Raw genomic sequence first — 20,360 nt, 5'->3', positions numbered from 1 at the left:
CCGTACGTCGTATTTCTGGTTCCCCCTCCCGCCCGGTGAGGTGACATTAAGGCGAGGCTTAGCGCTGATACGTCGCAGGATGCTAGCGGATAGCTGAGTACCTTGCTGGATGGTAGCGCTGGGCTTAAAAAAGGTTTATTAATACCCTATCAAACGAAGAAAACTTTCCGAACTTAGCCAGTTTTAATAGGTGATTATCAAGACATGTTTCCCTGAGCTCTGTGCCTCATGCATGCATTGGTAACCTCAGACGATGTATAGCTCCTATCCTCTCGTGTAGAAACTGGGTCCCTGTGACGTCATGCGGAGTGGAATCGCATGGGCGCCAATCTGGCCTTTTTCAAATGAGGATAAATTTTGACCCTTGCCATTCGTCTAAACCGGTATTTCAAAAACCAAATAATTTGTGTATTATGAATACACTAATGGTGGGTAACGAATCGCAATCAATGCCTTTCGTTTTCTTTGATGAAGGAAACTACCCTATTAAATTAACTCTTATGGCATACTAGGACAATAATGCACTTTAATTCCTTTTTTCATGGCTACCTCATGTGCGAATCTCATTTTACTCGTAACCATCATGCGTCTGATTTTAGTATAGTTTTACATGTTCGTTGGCGTCCAGTAATGGCGCGAGGTGTTTTGGCGATTTTTTAGCCCTCCTTCTACCAGTAGTGAGATATCGTGAGATTTGGCTCGACTAAACTATTTAAAACTATCTAAACTAAATTATCTGAGTTCCGTTGCTATTGAAAAAGGTGCTTGTGGGAAAAAAGTGTTTAGGCAATAGGGTGGTTTCCTATTATTTTTTATTGCCTAAATCGAAAGATTATTACTCCTGGAGTACGTATTTCACGCTTTAAGATTTTTAAATGACTATATCTATTTTTCGCGATTAAATGAAAAGTGAAAAATTTCAAGCACGCGAAAACGCGACGCATAAGTATGAATGCCCGGAAATCTCTCCGTGTGACGTATTTCTGGTTCCCGTTGCCACCCAGCGAGGTGACCTTGAGGCGAGGCTTAGCGCTGATACGACGCAGGCTGCTAGCGGGTAGCTGAGTACCCTGCTGGCTGGTAGCGCTTGGCTTAAATAAGGATTATTAATAACTTATCAAATGAAGAAAACTTTCCGACCTTTGCCAGTTTTAATAAGTGATTATTAAGACATGTTTCCCTGAGCTCTGTTCCTCATGCATGCATTGGTAACCTCAGACGATGTATAACTCCTATCTTCTCGTATAGAAACTAGGTCCCTGTGACGTCACGTGGAGTGGCATGGCATGGGCGCCAATCTGGCCCTTTTCAAATGAGGATAAAAATGGACCATTGCCATTCGTCTAAACCGGTATATCTAATACGAAATAATTTGTATATTATGAATACACTAATGGTGGGTAACGAATCGCAATCAATGCCTTTCGTTTTCTTTGATGAAGGAAACTACCCTATTAGGTGGAGGATTGTTTCTTCTATAAAGATCATAGTAAAAAGCATTATTTTAATTAATGATATTTTTACTAAATATTTCAATTTTAAAATAAACAAAACTGATTATGCCCACTCTATGACTGAGAAACTCATATTTGTTAATGCATGTAAAATATAAAAAAAATACTTCACTTGTAAAAAATAGTTTTCACAATCATTTCTTTGTTCACACATTTTGTGAAAATTTCTTTTCAGCATTGAGTGATATAAACACGAGCAAAATAAGCCAGTGACCTTTTTTTTCTTACTTTGGGTACTTATGAGAGAGATCCTCTTCCATGAGAGAGATCCTGGAAACCACCTTTTAAATTTTAAAACTGAAGTTATACCACTGGTTGTAACTCAGAAAAATTTTAATTTCGATCTTCAATTATTCAGATTTCTACTTGTACACGTTAATTTTCTCAGGATACATATGGATTTACCTTAGATAAAAATAATCCAATGCAAGTAATTTAGGATAAACTTGTTTCCTTATAATTCAACTACTTTATATCCATCTCATATTATGTGGTTATGGATAACTAACTAGTTGAGTTCATGTCTCGAAGGAAGTGTTGCCTGTATTCAGGGGTAACATTTAGATTTCCCTTAGCTTTTGAATACTCACCAGCTCATTCAAGACTCTTCCATAATTATTTTTTTGTTAAGTTTTTGCTTATTTGATCTGAAATATATATGAAGTACAGGTTCCAAAGGTTCATTTTCTTGTCAATAAAAGAATATTGTCTTTCATCGTCACTTATACTATATTATTTAAAGTTAAAGAAATTGAACTTGGGAATATTTTCAATTAAGTTTTCTGTCTCCTTATCACTATACCTTTAAGGACAACTAATGATGAATTTAGAAAGGAGACGTATGTTTTACTATTATAAGAAGTTAGATTAAATTAGCTCTGGGCTATTCCTTTCATGAAGTTGAATTTTGCGATTGGCAATATGTACCTGTAGAGGCAAGTGACAAGGAATGTGAAGCAGGAAGGTTGCACTCATAGTTTGCTTGAATATTTAAATAATTGACTTGAATTTTGATGTTTTATCATTACGATGTAGTTTCTTTTAGATATTTTATTCTTACAACCTTGTTTGTACCAAAAATTCGGAACTTGTTTGGTCCCAGGTTTACTACATTTGAGATCCTGCAATATATTGCAGCATTTTGTACTATACTGCTAAACATTGTACATTTTAGAAATACAATGTGCTCACCCCATCGATGACAACACTCAAAAGTGAAGCATTGTTATTTTCCAGAAGAGATCTGAAGCTTGAATCACAGTCCTCTTCTTCATAAATAATGGATGTATGTATCACATTTTTCATACCCATGCATCTTAGTTCACAGATTTAATCTCTCTTTCTCCCATTTTTTTGTAGGAAACAAAATAGGATATTGCACTGAGCATACACATGCTCTTTTTTTATACAGGAGAAATACTTTTACTCCCGTTCGTAAAATGTTCTCAGGATCGCCACCACAGGTCAGGAAATGCATAACTGCAGACGTTTCGATGTCTGACTTGGCCATCGTCCTCAGGGCTGTGAGTGAAGCCCTCACACTCCAGTCACTCACAGCCCCGAGGACGATAACCGAGTCAGACATTGAAACCCCAGTGAGAAATGGGTGGTGGAATCCACGTGGAACCCACGTGAAGTCCACGTTGAGTGGTGGATATTTGGTGGTGGTGGATATTGAGTGGTTGGACCCACGTGGAATCCACGTTGATTTCAAGCGGATTTGTGGTGATTAGCATTAAATGTTAAACAGAATTTCTAATTTGTGGATCTTAACTCTCTGGTGACATTGCGTCATTTATCATCCTGAAACCACGCTAGTTATGTGAAAATGTATCGCACATTCTATTTTTATATAATTCGTGGAAAGGCAGCCATGAGAGCACATGAAAAATCGTAGACACATATATAGAAGGTTTAGATATAGAGTGGTTGAGGTTTTAATGGTTTTAGGACAGCACCTACTGCTGTTTTAATTTTTCCACCAAATTTCCACGTGGGTTCCACGTTGATTCCACGACCAAAAACACGTGGTATCCACGTTAATTCTCCACGTGGGTTCCACGTGGATTCCACCACCCATTTCTCACTGGGACATCAGCAGTTATGCAGTTCCTGACCTGGTGGCGATCCCGAGAACATTTTACGAACTCTATTCGCTGGGAAAGCACTAAATCTTTCTTCACTTTTACTCCACTTGTCATGCAGTCTTTTGGAGAGATTCATAATCTTTGAAAAACTGTTTCTTTGTTCTTTCACAAATATGTAATTTATTCATGGACCGTAAATGGTAAACATCGCCTTCTTTGTGGAGCTTCGCATTCGAAGGCTTCTGAGAATTCTTTGGAATGGAATGTGATGTCTTTCACTCTAAGAAGTAAAAAAGAAGGTGTTTCATTGTGAATAACTTCAATGATATAATGCATTCTTAAATGAAATGGGCATAGTGTAAAATATATTTCATATATTTTCAGTTGACAGTTGATAGGCACTTACCTCAAAAGTGGTGGCAAATGTTCATCTTCAAACATTGAAACTGCATAGTCAAACATTGAAGCTTTAGTGCAGAATTGCTGAAATAGAAGAAAGGTTTTTTTAATTGATGAAAGTAATTTTGGAAGACATGAAGACTTCTTTTTCGTAGTTGATTATTTTTCTCTGCCATTTACCAAATTCTGATGCATTGCATGTTTGGGTATGAGTGAGAAAATTTTATTATTACGTTTAACTTTGTTTAGATTTTATTGACCATTACCTGAGCCAAAGAGAGGAAGAAGAGTTGTTTTGGTTTGAGTGGAGTCCAAGGAAGTTCCTTGAAATTGGTGTCTGGATCTGAAAATTTCAACGCAGTCTTGTATGCAAGATGAGCTCCCCCAATGTCCACAAGACGCTCATTTAAGGATACTGCAGGGTTCAGCTGTGGGAAGAGAATCAATCAATATTTATCACTATAAAATTTAAAGACTTATAATTTAAAGTAAGGTACTTATTTACAGATTCAGATTTACCTTATGGAAGTTCCTAATTCTAATAAATGGTGTATTAGGTACTTTCCTAGAAAATATTTCATACATGCATAACAAATTTCAAAGCCTAGAAATTTTTACCTAATGATACCAAGAGAGGGTGAAAACATCATGCATATATGTCTTATTTTGCTGAAAAGTGCAACACCATTGATAAAAATATGAAGTGATTCAATTTCAAAACGTATTCTATTACAATGTGGCATATTTATATATGCATAGAGATTTCCTTTTTAACTTATCAATGTTTTGGATTATAATTGCATTGTTTACTTCTGGGCCATACAAATTATTTTACAAGGAATTGATTAAAAGAACACTTTTTCTCACAGAAATATGATCTATGAAATTGAACAACTTGACATAAAGTTCAGAGTACAGAAATCTCATCATATCCTACCTTAGTACAATCTTTCACTGCAATTCCTATGTTTCCTGATACATAATATAGGATGATGAGAACTATTAGCAGAATTTTGCAGAAAGGATAATTTTTTCTTGTCACTCACCTTATAAGACAACACTTCTCCTTTATGTGTGCTAAGGGTGTTGGTAAATTTAGCTTGATCAGTTAAACAATCAGCTGTTTTTGTAATCGTTGCTGTCTCAGTTCCAGAAAATTTGCTATCCCTGTGGCCTCTGGCATCATACCTCACGCCTGTGAGAAAATAGAGTAATTATGATAATATGCATACTTATACACTAATTTTAAGGAAAAATAATAATAATTATCACTGTAAAATATTAATTTTCATCATCAACAAATATTTTAACTTCAGTATTTTAGATGGGGTTATTATACCCTTGAAGTATACCCTTTATAGAAAGTATACCTTTGATTATCACTTTTGGGGTTGTCCATTTATTATGTGATGCAATTTGAGTTATTTTCCTACTCCCTTCATCATGGTGAGATGCCATTAAATTTTATGCTCTCTCCCTCCCCTAATCTCACATGAGGTTTTTCAAAATGTATATTGTTAGTATAAAGATCTTAGTATATCATTGATTGATTTGAATTCAAATAAAAAACATAAGTTTTATTCAAGATAAATTAAGACTGGTACTTATATTTAAGACTATTAAGAGAGTAGTACTATCAAATAGAAGTGAGGAAATCAAACAACTTGAGGAGAGAGTGCTAAAATTGGTGAAAAAATATACTCATTCTTATCCAGTCCATAGGGACAAGTGTGGTTTCTGCTGTCTTCTCTGGGCAAATTCCAACCCAACTATACCACCTTAGTATTTATATACATTGCACTAACTCAAGTACATTTTCTGGGAGTACTAGCGGACCAGAATGTACCTATGAACTACTAAAGTGCTTGTAAACCAATAAGGCTGTCTACAAACTATGAACGAAAATACATTTCTTAAAGCTGCATTGCACTAAAGCATATGTATCCAATTTATTGGTAAAAATGGTGGTTAGTAAATAAATGACCATCTTAATGTATTTATGCAATGCTTTGAGAATCAAAGTGTCATAATATGTAGTTCTATTGATAATTAGTTTTTCCAAATGGCACATCAAACAGCATAAGAATGCATAGATTAAATGTTGAACTTATGAAGTGTCTCAAAGAATCAATATTGTCTACAGAAAGGTTAGAAGATCTTATTAAGCAGCGGAATGGAGGATTAAATGTGTTGAGGAACAGCTTCAATTTTAATGTGGTACGTCATGTTGCAAACATTGTATTGATGTATTAAAAAAACAGAAATACTCAATGAGATCTTCCCCACTTGAATATTGAAACACTATTTTAAATTATCAGCTGGGTGTAAAGATCCAGAAAAGATGTAGCTTTAGCTCTTTTCTTCTTTCTCCCCTGAAGTGTTCGCATTCATTTGCAAGAGAAATCATTGCTCATCATTTCTCATCAAATTGAGTAAAAGACAACATTAAGTAGGTATCAAAACAAAATTCCTTAAATTGTTAATGTGAGCAATAAATATAAATAGTTACTTATATTGCATCTTCATATACTTACCAGTTGTGTCAAATTGATGCCATATTTCATGGGAAATCATAAATCCTAATCCGGACATCTGAGCATACAGTGGGTAGTCTTCACTGAAATATGGCTTGATCATTCTTCCATAAGGAATAACTGTGGCAAAAGGATGAAAAGGTTAGGTAGCTGAAAATTTTTAATCCACCAAACATTTGTGACTACAAATGTTTACTCTTGCCTCCATTTGGAAATCTGATACCAATTATTCAGTAGGTACATCTTTCAGAGGGCAACCTAAGCAGAAGGATGCAGAGAAAAGGTGAAAAACCTTAATTTTACTCACCTATAGAATTCAGTCCATAGATTACTATTCCTTGCTCTCGAAAGGGTAACAGGAAATGAGACCATCTGTAAATTTCAAAATACATAGTACTTTTTTAACATTTTTTCTTAGCATTGGATACCTATAGTTAAATGAAAGAATAAACTTTTTTCATTATAGTGACTGGTATAAGCATTAGAGCTCACATTTGTTCCGGCTCTGACGGGTTTTTCCTGTATACTTCATACATTCTCTCCCTGTATCTTTTCATTAAGTCTACTGCATTTTCAATATATGTTTCATTGGCTGCTACCTAGAATTATAGGAACAGGATTTTTACTGTGTAAATAGATATGTACCTACTCTTTGAATTACAAGCAATTTCAAATAAATTTGTGGAAATCTCTAAGCTATGGTAAAGGAAAAGGGTAGTAAAAACTTTAATAATAATTTTATTGTCAACAATATTTTTTGCATAGATGACCATGTTTTAAAGGTATTAATAAGCTGTAATGAAAATTAACATTGAGATTATAATAGTCCCACTTTTAATCATTTAAATGATTCACTATGATATCCCAACAATTCCACTCTCGATGCACAACAAAGCGGTAATCCACAACTCAAGTGCAGCTAAGTAGGTAACGTTTCTCTATTTCAGTAGAAAATTGCCCTATGCAGGCAATTTTTTACTTACACATAATGTTGTTGAAGTTTTGATGGAAAACTATCACCATTGCTAAAAGAGAGGGGAAAGTTAATTGACATTCCTTTAACTGATCCTAAATGTTAATGAAGCACGAAAAAACTTAAATTTAGCAAGCCTGGTTGAGCATAACATGCCATTTTATTTGCCTTTTGCAAAAATTTCTATTATAAATTCCATGATCATGAGTAGAAATAATGCCTTCATTATGTCAATTATCACAGAAATTGAGAAAAAGAGGGGAATGTGTGTTGTGGATTTGCAAACTATGCACTAGAGGTCTACAAGTGACCACGAAAATGAACATGCTGAAATGGGTTGTGCAAAAATTGGGGTGATTACATTATTGACAATAGCTTCAGTGAATGCAGCACCCAATAAAGGTGGAAAGAGTTCCGATGCTGTCTTCTAATGCACCGTCGCATGCGATTCTTGTCCTACTCATGAACTGTTTTATTTGAAAGCTCTCGCAGAGGTTACGTAGGAGAATTTCAGCCGTGGAAAATAAAAAAGGCAAAATACGACTGGCATATAGTGTGACTCTTCCCAAGAGATTGAACAATCATAGGGGGAATCTCATCATCAGGAATTTGAAAATGCATTTGGATCCGAAAATATCCAATCCGAAAGATCCGTCTCCGAAAATCAAGGATCCGATCCGAATCTGTATCCGAGAAAAATCCTGGATCCGTCCAACCCTACTTCTTTCATATATGTGCGCTTCACGATAGGCATTGTGGGGGCCCCATCAACTCGGCGATTTCAAGGCTCAGAACCATCGGCGATTGCCGACCAGCCGATCTGGCCAGACCGCCTCTGGACACACCCGTGAATTGAACCCTGGATCCTAAGATCAACTTCCAACTGCTCTACTCTCTGGCTACCACCCTCTGTGCACCCAGTGAAAAAAGTACTATATGCATCAGGGGTGGATAGAGAATTTTTTTTCTGGGGCACAAGGCAAACGATCTTCTCATACTTGAGATTTAAAACAAGACACAAAAATTACTGTACGAAATATTCTCTTTCTTAACACATTGCATACTGTAATGGTTCAGACCCCATTACAAAGTGCATTTTACTCGGCGCATTTATTCCCTACCATTTACCCACTCCATTCCACAGAACATTCCCAAACCCCCCCCCAGACCACGGCCCGTGGAGGAAAGCGTGAATGAGTAAGTGGGGATGAATGTGGTTACGCCGATTATGTAAGGTTGTGTGTGAGTGTGTGTGTGGGAGGAGGGGAACTCGGGTTTTTCCCATGAATGGTGTGTTCCTCCTCCCTTTTCATTGTGCGTTACCCCACCCCAAGTTGGGGGATAATAAAAAGGTGGTGCACGTAGAAGAAGCGGGATAATTTTGAAGTGACTGTCGGGCCGAGCCCATGCTCGAATTTTGGGTGCGACACACGGCAGAGAAGATGAGGGGCCCAAACAGATCACGAGACTGATTGGTCTGAAAGAAGAGACCCCCCCCTGTCCGAAGGAGCAAGGACCAGCAGAAGAGGACGCATTACCTCCGTTCCGGATGCAGCTTCCTCCAACAAGGGAGAAAGGAGTGCAGTAAATGGAACGAGAGTTTGTTGGATCCAACCTGGTCTAACCTCGGACAATGATAAAGTAAGATCGCAACTATCCCCCCCCAAAGCCCCCTCTTGTCTCCTGCCAAGTGTTAAGACAGGCAGTTACGGAACGCACCCGTTACTCAGTGAAAGTGAAATTAATCAACAAAGTAAACTTAACAATCGCACCAAAATTTACATTCGTTGGGATGGACTTTCATTTACCTCCCCCGTCAAGAAATCATTGAAAGTGTATCATTATTTACGTGTTCACAACCGAACTATATTTTGTTGTTATCATTTGCTATTCTGATTTTCATCTTGAAAATCAAGTTACATTGTTGTGTTTTTTTTTAATCATTGATGTTTCACATATTGCTCTCACCAATTCATACTTCATTAGTGTATAAGAGGGTTTCTTTTGTTTTTGTCATATGCAACCTTATTTGTTTGAATTATATTTTGTTTCGCTGAAAGTGTTGAGTAAGTGTTTTGTTTTAATTCCTTCACAGGTCACCTCAAGGAAAAATATCCCTCGCCATTCCTTTCGCCCCTTTCGTTTTTCTTTCCATGAATGCGTTGTGGAAGAGTGCATAAGTGCCCGAACGTTATCCATCAGGTCGAATCGGGAACCCCCCACCCGCAATTATTTCCAAAGAAGGGGAATATTTTTAATTTATGTGAATTACACGAAGAGAGTGGCATAGTTTTGTCCCGTAGGTCCCATGCGGGAGGGATCCACGCGGATTTATATATTTTCTTTAGTTTTTGTGCGACGTCTCCCCCCCGGTTCTATTTTGGTATCCGGGCGAGCCAGGGGTGGGATGCCACAATTCGGATGGCGAGAATTCTCATCATTTTTTTCCCGAACGTTCCAGGCGGATGACGAAGATTCTCGTCATTTAGGCGCGTCAACCTAAACAATTTTAAAGCGTACAATACGTATTTGTTAGTACATTTTCAGTTGTTGTTCATTATTCATAATGAATTGATGCATCATAATGTTTGATTGGGTAAAGTTATATTCTAAACATTAGCTTTTTAACCATGTTTAAACCAAAGGTATTATGCCCTAACATGCACATATTTCCAATCTCAACACCTCCACCCAGAATCTGCGTTGCTAGGAATTTAAATACCCCGGTACGCAATGTGTTAAAAAAATGAAAGTTATTAATATGGAATTAAATGATTGAGGCTCCGTAATACACAAAAAGCGAACATAATGATAACCATATAAAAAATCTTGCCTAATTTTTAAGCATCTGGGGGGGGCAAGAGTCCCTGTCCCCCCCCACCTCCTAAATCTGCTTATTATATGCATGCTATACTCACCGTAGCAAATTGAGAATCCAAGTACCTCGCATTGCGGAAGACTGAGACACCACCATCAGCATATAGACGCAAGTTTTGGAGCTGTGAAGATTAATGAATGCATATTCATTATATATATATGGTTCAGTCCACCTCAAATCAACCAAAAAAGAGTTACTTTCTATAGTATAGGTAGGTTTAAAAAATAGGTATGTCTAAAGTGTCTCATATTTGAATGGAAATCAATGTGTGGATAGAGAATCACCTCAAACTAGACCATATTTGTGAAACAACATTTTTTTGGTTAGCTTATGGAGGTTTTAGTGATTCTGGTAGAGCATTTTTCTATTTTGTTGAGTGCATGGAGCTTATGCAAATAGGGTTTTTATAGAATCACCTCCAGAAAATCATATATAGTCGAGACACACATGCCCAAAATGCAATAGCATTGTTTTTTGCCTCTGTGAAAGATAGACTTATTGTTAGTTGAAGTTTGGATTGATTAGATGTATACATATCAGTCTTGAAAATTTGGGAAATCGGAAAATTATTGGAGCAAACACATGCCGAAAAAACATTTTACAAATTTGGGGATTATGAGCAGCATTCAATACGGATGATCATCTGTGCTTTCATTATGTAATCTGTCAGTCAATCCTACTTTGCAGTTTAGTCATTTGTTTATTTTTATATGCATTAAGCTTGGGTGCAAATTTTGGATATTAAATTCAATCCCTCATATGCATCAAAATTCATTCAGATTGTGGTAACTAAATATATGAATGAATATCCACGCCGTTAAACTATCATATGAAAACAATTTTTGTGCTGTGATGAAATGAGTGTACACAGAATCTTGCTTAAGTTTTCTAACCAAACTCATTTCTTAAGCACTTTGCAATAGGAATAAAAGGCTGCTAACTTGAAAGAAATATATCAAAAGAAACAAACCTTATCAAGAGCCGCAGTTTGGGAGTTCTTGTCCATCCAAGTCAAGGTGCTTATTTCGTATTTCAGTGTTAATAGTATGCTATTAAATATGGTTTCAATCTGTAAAATGAGAAGCAAAGTAGTTATGTGATAAAATAATTTCAAGTTAAATATGAATAACAGAAATAAGAAGTTCAGTAGCTTGGCAATGAAATAATTTTAATTAAAATATGTTTAGGAAGCATATCATGGGTCAAGCTGATCAGCCGCCAAGTGAGGCATCTATTTGTGAAAATACTTTGCCCCATGGCATGTCCTCAAAACACTTAGTTTTTAGATACAGGGTGATTTCAAGCTTGGCAAATGATAGTTTAAGTAGTTTCAGATATGCTAAAGAAATATTGAAGAAATTTTAGGGGAGTTGGTATTTCCTCAACTACCTAACATTTGGAAGATTGGTAACCTGGAACTAACTCATGTAAGATTTTCCTGTTTGGTGAATAAAATATATATATTAGCTCTTTTATGGTGAAATTAAATTTTGAAATGGAATTCCTACTTGTCAAATGTACATATACTTATCTCCTTTAGCTTGTTTAGTATTTTAGAACATACCTTTGATTGGTAGGCCGACAATTGTGCTGCATCAAAAGACTGAATGAAGAGGGAAGAAGCAACCGGATCCATCAACTCCTTGGCTACAGTTAGACAATATGCTTTCCTATTGCAGGGGCTGCGATTAACCACCAATCCATGATATAGCTCATGAGCAAACATTCCCATGAGAGCATTATTCACATGTCTGAAAAGTATTAACCAGGAAAATATGGTAAATTTATTCCATAATTATAGAGTTTTTGAATTTTATTTTCTATTCTTTTGGCAGTCAGATATTTAGTGTGTTCTCAAAATGCGGATGTACTAGTGCTCTATGTAATAAAAAAGTTACATAAAAACTTTCCTAACATATGAGGAACTGTGTGTCATAAAATGGTCATTTTCAATAGCTCCATCTAATGATACCAATTAGATTTAGCTCAGTGGCAGCCCATCACCTTTTAAGGGAGTAAAGTGCTGGACTGACTCTTTTCATAAGTTACCCCTCTTCTCCTAGCAGAGGATTTTATATTTCCTTCCCTTGAGCATTGAAGGTAGGCATAAAATCTTGCGCACTTGCAGGAAATCCTATGTTGGGCAGAGAGGGCACTCCGTAACTTCCTCATTAAAAGGACATCAGCGGACTATCCTCTCCACTACCACTCAACACCTTATCACACCGAGACATATGCAGGAGTCAGCCATAGCACAGAAATGCATTCTCTGGAGAAGGATGCAATATTTTGACTGACAAGAGGTGGGTGTTTGCCCAAGAAAGATTCTATCACCAATGATAATTTGCAAGGAAAATAAAAATTGAAAAACACCCCCAGAATTTTAACCAAGTGGACTGCATTAAACTCAGCCAGACGTGGAAATGAGATCAAAAGAAATGGTCAAGATGGAAGTTGCAAAATTGAATTTGGATTGAAATTCAAAGGAAATTCAACTTGATATCAATTTCCTCGCTCTTCGGCTTTTACCCATCAGCGCCCAAAGTTTTTTTTAATTCACACACATTTCGCTTTAAAAAAATATGATTCATAGGAGCTCAACACAATGAACACAATTCAAGTTGACTGAATAATAGAGGAAACCTTCTACTAAGTATGTGCACCGAAATGTACACTAAAATTCACATATGAAATGCATTGCAGGAGTACATGCTCAGCTATGCAATTGTTGCCATATGGCACCCATGGGCGTTGACGGGTTAAAACTTGATTTTCAATTTAGACCAAAATTAATTACTTGGATGCAGAATGAGGCTTCTCAGCTGAGTGTGCTCATTTCCCCTTTCTTGCCACATTCTCATTTTGTTTGACACCCTTTCCAGTGTTAGGCCTGCCATTGTTTTCAAAGTAGAATAAATTGCATCCTGAAGGTAATGGGTGACTTAGCTCTCAAAATTTCAGCACACAACAAAATTACCTACCAGTACAATACCCCAGGAATAACCCCGCCAATGTTCTCATTATCATTCTCGAAATACAGGAGAAGTGACAGTTTACTTGCTCCACCTGAAATGCTGCCACAGGTTTAACAAGATGTCAACTTAATTTCAACTCTAGTTGAATCCCAGATAGATGCATAAAACCAGGGGCAGATTTAGGGGGGGGGGAGTAACTGGGTTATGTTCCCCCCCCCAAATTTTATAAAAAAATATCAATTTCAATTTCAAAAAAGTTACTAAAAAATTTTCTTTTTAGTAGTTAAATTGTTTTTGTATCCTTGTAAAGGGATAATGGAAGTGTATATGCAAGTGCATGGCTACAACTCCCAAACGTGAGAGAAGTTTGAGTTGTATTTATCGTAGAGCATAGCACTCCCTACAGTAAAAGCCCCCCTCTATCCCAGGGGGATTTTCCATACTCCCTAAACCAAGGTCATGACCCCCCCCCCCAAATATGATGCTGAATTCGCCCCAACATGGAAAATGCCATGCTGTATAATTATAATGTGTCTATCAACTTTACCTTGCTTCTGTCGCACTCATGACTCCATGAAAGAAATCTTGGAAATAATCTTCAAAATAAACTTGGATCTCGGTTTCTTCGCTTATGTTCTCCCCTAAAAGCATGGAAATGAGGTAAATCCAGTCGATCTGAACATGAAATAAAAAAAACCGTTTATCACTTTGATGCATTTTGGCAACTTGAAATCTTTGGTACAATTAAGGTTTATGATTGAGACTAAATGCAGTACTTAAGCACTTACCTGTGGAAACTTGGCATTCAGGTCTTTCATAGTGTACATTTTAAACTCTTTTGCCAGTAAAATTCTTCTCTTTTCTCCATGACTCAATTTTTTTATCTTCACCTGTTACAAGGCATGATGAAAGAAAAAAGGGTTATTTTGGAGGCTAATATATGTTAGTACATGAGGAATCACTCAGTGTCACTGATCAGGCCCAGAACTAGAGCAGAGAGGGTACATGGCCCGTGCCCGATTTCAGGAGGTGGCAAAGTTTGAAAAGTTTATTTAATTTTTATGATTAAATTATTTAACAATAATTATAAATTTATAAATTATTAGACAATAATATTAATGAAACTTCTTAATAAAAAACATACAGTGTGTCATTTCAACTACCGCATCTCAAAAAAATTGGTTATAGCTAATTGTATGTACAATTGAGGACCTCAAATCCAAAAACGTCAAAATTAGCAGAGCCAGAATATGCTTTCGTTTTTTACAAGTGAATTATTACTCTGTGTGTATAAATTATTTCAGCAAGTATAGAGTAAACAAATCGAAAAATATTTTTATTTTGGTCACGAGTACACCCTATTGAAAATTTCTTATAAGTCTTACAGAAATTCTTATAAGAATTCTGTAAGACTTATAGGATTCTATAAGTCTTACAGAATTCTTATAGGATTCTATAAGTCTTACATATTTCTTATAGGATTCTATAAGTCTTATAGAAATTCTTATAGGATTCTATAAGTCTTACAGATTTCTTATAGGATTCTATAAGTCTTATAGACATTCTTAAAGGATTCTATAAGTCTTACAAAAATTCTTATAAGAAATCTGCATTTCTTATAGAATTCTACAATAATGCTGTGCGGGTCGCATACCTTTTAGGTTTTTATCCAGCAGGCGTGTCACCATAACTTATGTTGGCAATTGATAATTATTTAAGGAATTCTACATAAGATTATTTTTTGAAATTATGTATAACTCTTGTTTAAGTAATGTTCTGCTAATTTCCTGTTTTTTTTCAGCATGGTACATATTTGACATAAATGGTTCCAAGAAGCGGAGGCTTCTTTAATGCGACTTGTTAGTATATATAGCTGAGGGCACATGAAAAATTGTAGACTTAAAAGATCTGTCTGTTTCGAGTCTACAGATTACTTGACCGATGGAAGTTCGATATGGGCCATGAATAACCACGATCTATACTACGATTGCATACGTTGCAGGATACTGTTCACATGGTTCCCTAGCAACCTAACAACCAAAACTTGTTTGGTTGTTAGGTTGCTAGGGATTGCTTTTATATGTTAATCATTCACTATGTCTTTGTGATAGCAGTTTAATAAAATAAGTCGTGTGCTTCTAACCAAAATAAGGCATTGACCTCATTTGGTAAGTATTAAAAAACTGGCATTCCTAAAATTATGTTACCTTAAACAGATAGTTTCGTTGAATTTTAAACTTTTCATCATTAATTTAGATAGACATGTATGTTTTTCAGATTGTGGCATATCTAACATAAGAGGAAGTTTTAATGAAAACAGTGTTTTAATGGACAAAGTGAGTGATTTAGTCGTCTCTGAAGAGAATGAGAATGAATTTGTATGAGTATGCCAACATCTGCACAGTTATTATTTTATGGGAAATACATCCCCAGTCAACACAACAATTATGGCCACAGTGTGGCCATACTGTGGCCACACTGTGGCAAGGCATTGTGGCCATAGTGGGTTGCCATTATGGCGCCATAATGGTTTTGACCCCCGGCCACACTGTGGCCACAGTGTGGCTAGCCATAATGTGGCTTTAGTGTGGATAGCCACACTATGGCCACATTTTGGCTAGCCACAATGCTCCACCACTAATATATTAATATTTATACATATAATAATTCCTTTTTAATAGTATTATTATGCCTCCTTCAATCCTAGCTATGCCCATCAATGTAAAAATAATGATTTTTTTGGAAAATTAGATGCGAACCAAAAATTTTAATTTACCATCAATTTAAATAATAAATACGATAAAATGCCCTCTGGTTGGCACCCAATACCCCAAGTAGCACTTTGCGATATAGAGTATCAGAAAGGTAAATGCAAATAAAAGTTCCTACTCAGTAAATAATGTTTGTAAGTACTTTATTATTGCAGTAAATTAACCATGAATAACATAATATAACCATTAATGATCGCCTAGGTTAGCCACTAAAAAAACATAACAACATTGCAGATAGAATAGAATAGATATTTATTATGCTCTGGGAAAAAACCCTTGGAGCAAAAAACACAATTTACAAAAAATGGCTCATCAAAGCAAAAGTTCATGAAAAATGTCAAGTAAAGTTGTTTGATACGCATCTATAAAAAAAAGAAATAACACGTAACAAGGATTGAAATTTGACATCATAGGCAGACGGAATATTGGGCAATAGTACATAATACATAATAATGATACATAATAGGCTGTATTTTCGTGGGAGTTTATTTTAGCTCTCCACTGAGTAAATCCATGTACAATTTAATTTTAAAAGCATGGATGGAGCCCCTCTGTCTAAGATCCTCAGGGAGAGAATTCCAGAATTTTGATCCCGTTATCAGAAATGATTTCTGGTAGATATTAGTACGTGGAGTAGGATAACATAAATAGTATTACAATAGAACAGATAAGCTAGTATTACAATATTGCCTTGGATTTGAGACAATAACATGTTACACATCCACCTCAAGTTATTTTAGCTAGGCTTATGGACCAATCTGTAACAGGTAAAATCACATATTTAGTCATTACAACATTTACGGTAGTCTATCCAATCCTCTCCACATTTCAACATCACAGTACTCACGGAAAGACGCTGAAATAGATTAAATCAATAAATAATGTGGAAGCCTTTTCTCTTGAAATAAATACATATTATTCTTTCTTTAACACACTTTCTTTATATCAATGAAATCAGCCAACTCTCATTTTGATAACTCATCAACAAGTCTGCATCTATAGCAACCGTAAACAAACTTTATCATCTGTGGCAGTTGTGGCTTTCCAAAGTGTGGCCATAGTTGCATATGTGTATGGCAAGCCACACTATGGCTTGCCGCATGACAACCACAGTCTGGCCATAGTATGGCAAGCTGTGGCTAGCCATAGCCATAGTTGCCACAGGTAAACCACAGTTCGGCCATACTGTGGCCATAATTGTTGTGTTGACTGGGTCAACTATTATTCTCAATCAGTGTTTCTGTGATTCCTATTAATTTCCCTAAATCTTGCACTTATTGTTAGCCAAAATAAGGCATTGACCTCGTATCCTTTCTCCCTTCTACGTATCCTTTTCTCCAAAATGGCATCAAATTCCATTTTGCTTTGCTTATTTCTTTCATTATCTATCCAAATCTGCATGTAGAGGTCTCATTCTCTCTGGTATCTTAAATAAACATTGCTCATATGCATTTGATTTATCAAATTTTACTCTTCCTTCCCATATAATTTCTTGAAGTACCTATCTCCAGTGGAACTTGAATTTTATTTCATTTGCTTCTTCAATTTTCCAGGTTAAATCATATTCCATATTGCAATTCCTGTATATTTCATTGCGTAATGATTGCCAAAGTTGTATTCAATTATCAGGATATCATTCTAGGCTATCGTTGGTTTCATTGATTTTAGTTTCTTTTAGCATGTGGGGACATTAACCCTATACAGAACCCATGCCCTGAAAGACCTCTATGGTATCTTGCCTTGTCTGGCCAGCCAGGTGAACTTTACAGAGCTTCAATGTCCTTTTTGATGTACACTGATGATAGACATCTACATTTGGTTCATGGGAAATCATTAGGTTTGCTGTATAAGATATAGGCGTCTACATTTGGATTGAATTAGGTATAATGCTAACTTTGTACTCTCAGTAGGGATGTAAATCTTATGTAGCTTTTTATAGAAGTTTGCGCAAGTGTTTTAAGCATGTTGAGATGATATTTATAATAAATATTTCCATCAGAAAATTTGTTAAAAATAACATTTTGTAACTGATAGTTAGAAGAAATTTTCTTATAAGAAAAATTCTTATAAGAAATTTTCTTATAAGAAATATGCCCAATTTCTGATAAGAAATTTTCTTATAGAAAAATTCTTATAAGAAATTTTCTTATAAGAAAAATGCCCAATTTCTGATAAGAAATTTTCTTATAGGAAAAATTCTTATAAGAAACTTTCTTATAAGAAATATGTTCAATTTCTGATAAGAAATTTTCTTATAAGAAATTTCCAATAGGGCATAATCTTATAAATTTTGAGGCACCAAAATTGATAAAAGTATTATTTGACTCTTATGTTTTTTCTTAACCAGTGCCGGAGCAATGTTCTGGCTCCATGACACCTCTGCTCAAATCCGGGATCCAGAAATCCGGAATGTTTGAAAATTCTTCTTCGTTGTGTTTCGACTGGCCTACTAGTGGCACCACTCTCCAAGCCTTGGTCTGGGACGAGTAGGAAGTTAGCACATGCTATGAACATTAGTGGCGCAGTGAGGGGGGGGTTTTGGGGGATAAAAACCCCCCCAGAGCTCAGAGAAATTTTAAGTTTAATCCATTTTAACTTAAATTGATTGATATTACTGATAGAATAAGGTAAGGATTAATAAAATATCCCTCAGAAAGCTGTAAAACTCACCATTTTGAACCATTTATCTTAGAATTCCGCAATTTATTAACACGTTGCGTACGGATGGTGAGAATTCTCGTCATTTTTTTCCCAAATGTTCCGGACGGATGACGAAGATTCTCATCATTTAGGTGCGTCATCCTAAACAATTTTAAAGCGTGCAATACGTATTCGTTAGTACGTTTTCAGTTGTTGTTCGTTATTCATTATGAATTGATGCATCATAATGTTTGATTAGGTGAAGTTATATTCAAAACATTAGCTTTTTAACCATGTTTAAACCAAAGGCATTATGCCCCAATAGGCACATATTTCCAATCTCGGCGTTCCTAGGAATTTAAATACCACGTGTTAATCTCCTACCGCTTATCCTGGTGGGTATTCCATACCCCTACACACCCTGGTATTAGTTGCACCTAAACCCCCCCCCAGCCTTAATTCCTAGCTGTGCCCCTGATGAACGTACACTAAAAACCTGGGCAGGGACACACAGGGATCTCAAATATTGAGTACAAGAGCCTCTATGCATTTATAAATTAATTAATTTACAAAATATACCATGAAGACCAGTAATTCAGAAACCCTTTTGTCCCAAGCTTTCCGGATTTGAGGTCCTCAACTCTGTATTATATTTTAGTGGTTTGGAGAGGTTGAGGGAGAGAGTTAGGGGGGATAAGGGTATGGGGTTGGAAAATTTGTCTTTGCCCCCCCCCCCCTCTGGAAAAACCTCTAGTTTCGGGCCTGGTACCGATAGGTCGTTCAGTTAATCTACTCAAAAACAGCAGAAATGGAGAAGTGACTTTTTTTAAATAAAATTATTTAATCAAAATTCTACAATTTTGATGTAGGAATTCTACAATTTTAGGTTAAAATGAGTTTTCTTAATCATACATTGCCCCCCCTACCATTGTCAATCCTCCAAATTATTGTTAGGCATTGTTAGCCCATATAAGTGTGAAAGATAGGGATAGGCAAATTAGAAGGACCAAAGTCCCTTATAAATTGCATTTGACAAATATTCCTGAAGTGTCCTAAGAGGCACCTCTCAGCACTATGGTTAAACTCTGTATTGGGGCCAAAGTAATCTTTTGAGATCCCTAGTTATTCCCCTCCAAGCTGAATGTATGGAAGGGATATTCCAAAATGAGGTTCTACATAAGCTATCCCTGTGATGTATAACAATCATTGATCATGTGTGGAAAATCTTGAGTCATGCAACACTCAAGTAGACTATGCACTTGGAATCTTACTTACCTTCTGAGTTTCTTCGAGAAAAAGATCCATGTAAATGGAAGTATCACGAATAAGTTTTTGCGTGTCAGTTTCATTTTCATATTTAATTATTTGCAGAGCATCTATTGCTTTTTCAACTTCTCCCACATATTCTTCATACTGGCTCTGAAGAGGGAAAACAGTGTGTAAATCATGAAAATATTCTCATATATATACATAAATTGTACTCATTTACTTCAAGTACAAGAATGGAATCATTCATTATTGAATTTTACAAAGTGAAGTGTGAGCCAAATCTTTCTTTGATATAATGGTACTAAAGAAGAGCATAAATT

At 36.0% G+C, this 20,360-nt stretch overlaps 1 protein-coding gene across 1 annotated transcript in view; it reads right to left on the bottom strand.

Annotated features, from left to right (window-relative positions):
- Positions 1-3,621: 3,621 nt before the first annotated feature.
- The window catches only part of LOC124165544 (neprilysin-like), a 43,662-nt gene continuing 26,923 nt past the window's right edge, over positions 3,622-20,360 (bottom strand). Inside the window, exons 7-19 of the mRNA XM_046542992.1 lie at positions 20,047-20,190; positions 14,149-14,250; positions 13,908-14,035; positions 11,950-12,136; positions 11,356-11,454; positions 10,426-10,506; positions 7,027-7,133; positions 6,842-6,906; positions 6,535-6,654; positions 5,047-5,195; positions 4,267-4,428; positions 4,008-4,084; positions 3,622-3,881 (exon numbers count right to left, since the gene is read on the bottom strand). Coding sequence (XP_046398948.1) covers positions 3,782-3,881; positions 4,008-4,084; positions 4,267-4,428; positions 5,047-5,195; positions 6,535-6,654; positions 6,842-6,906; positions 7,027-7,133; positions 10,426-10,506; positions 11,356-11,454; positions 11,950-12,136; positions 13,908-14,035; positions 14,149-14,250; positions 20,047-20,190 — 1,521 coding nt within the window. The 3' untranslated portion in view covers positions 3,622-3,781. The remainder of the gene's footprint in view (positions 3,882-4,007; positions 4,085-4,266; positions 4,429-5,046; positions 5,196-6,534; positions 6,655-6,841; positions 6,907-7,026; positions 7,134-10,425; positions 10,507-11,355; positions 11,455-11,949; positions 12,137-13,907; positions 14,036-14,148; positions 14,251-20,046; positions 20,191-20,360) is intronic.

Source organism: Ischnura elegans, chromosome 9, assembly GCF_921293095.1.
Source record: "Ischnura elegans chromosome 9, ioIscEleg1.1, whole genome shotgun sequence".
In the NCBI taxonomy this organism is placed as follows: domain Eukaryota; kingdom Metazoa; phylum Arthropoda; class Insecta; order Odonata; family Coenagrionidae; genus Ischnura; species Ischnura elegans.
Note: the sequence above shows the minus strand (reverse complement) of the source record. Positions and strands in the feature narration are given on the sequence as shown.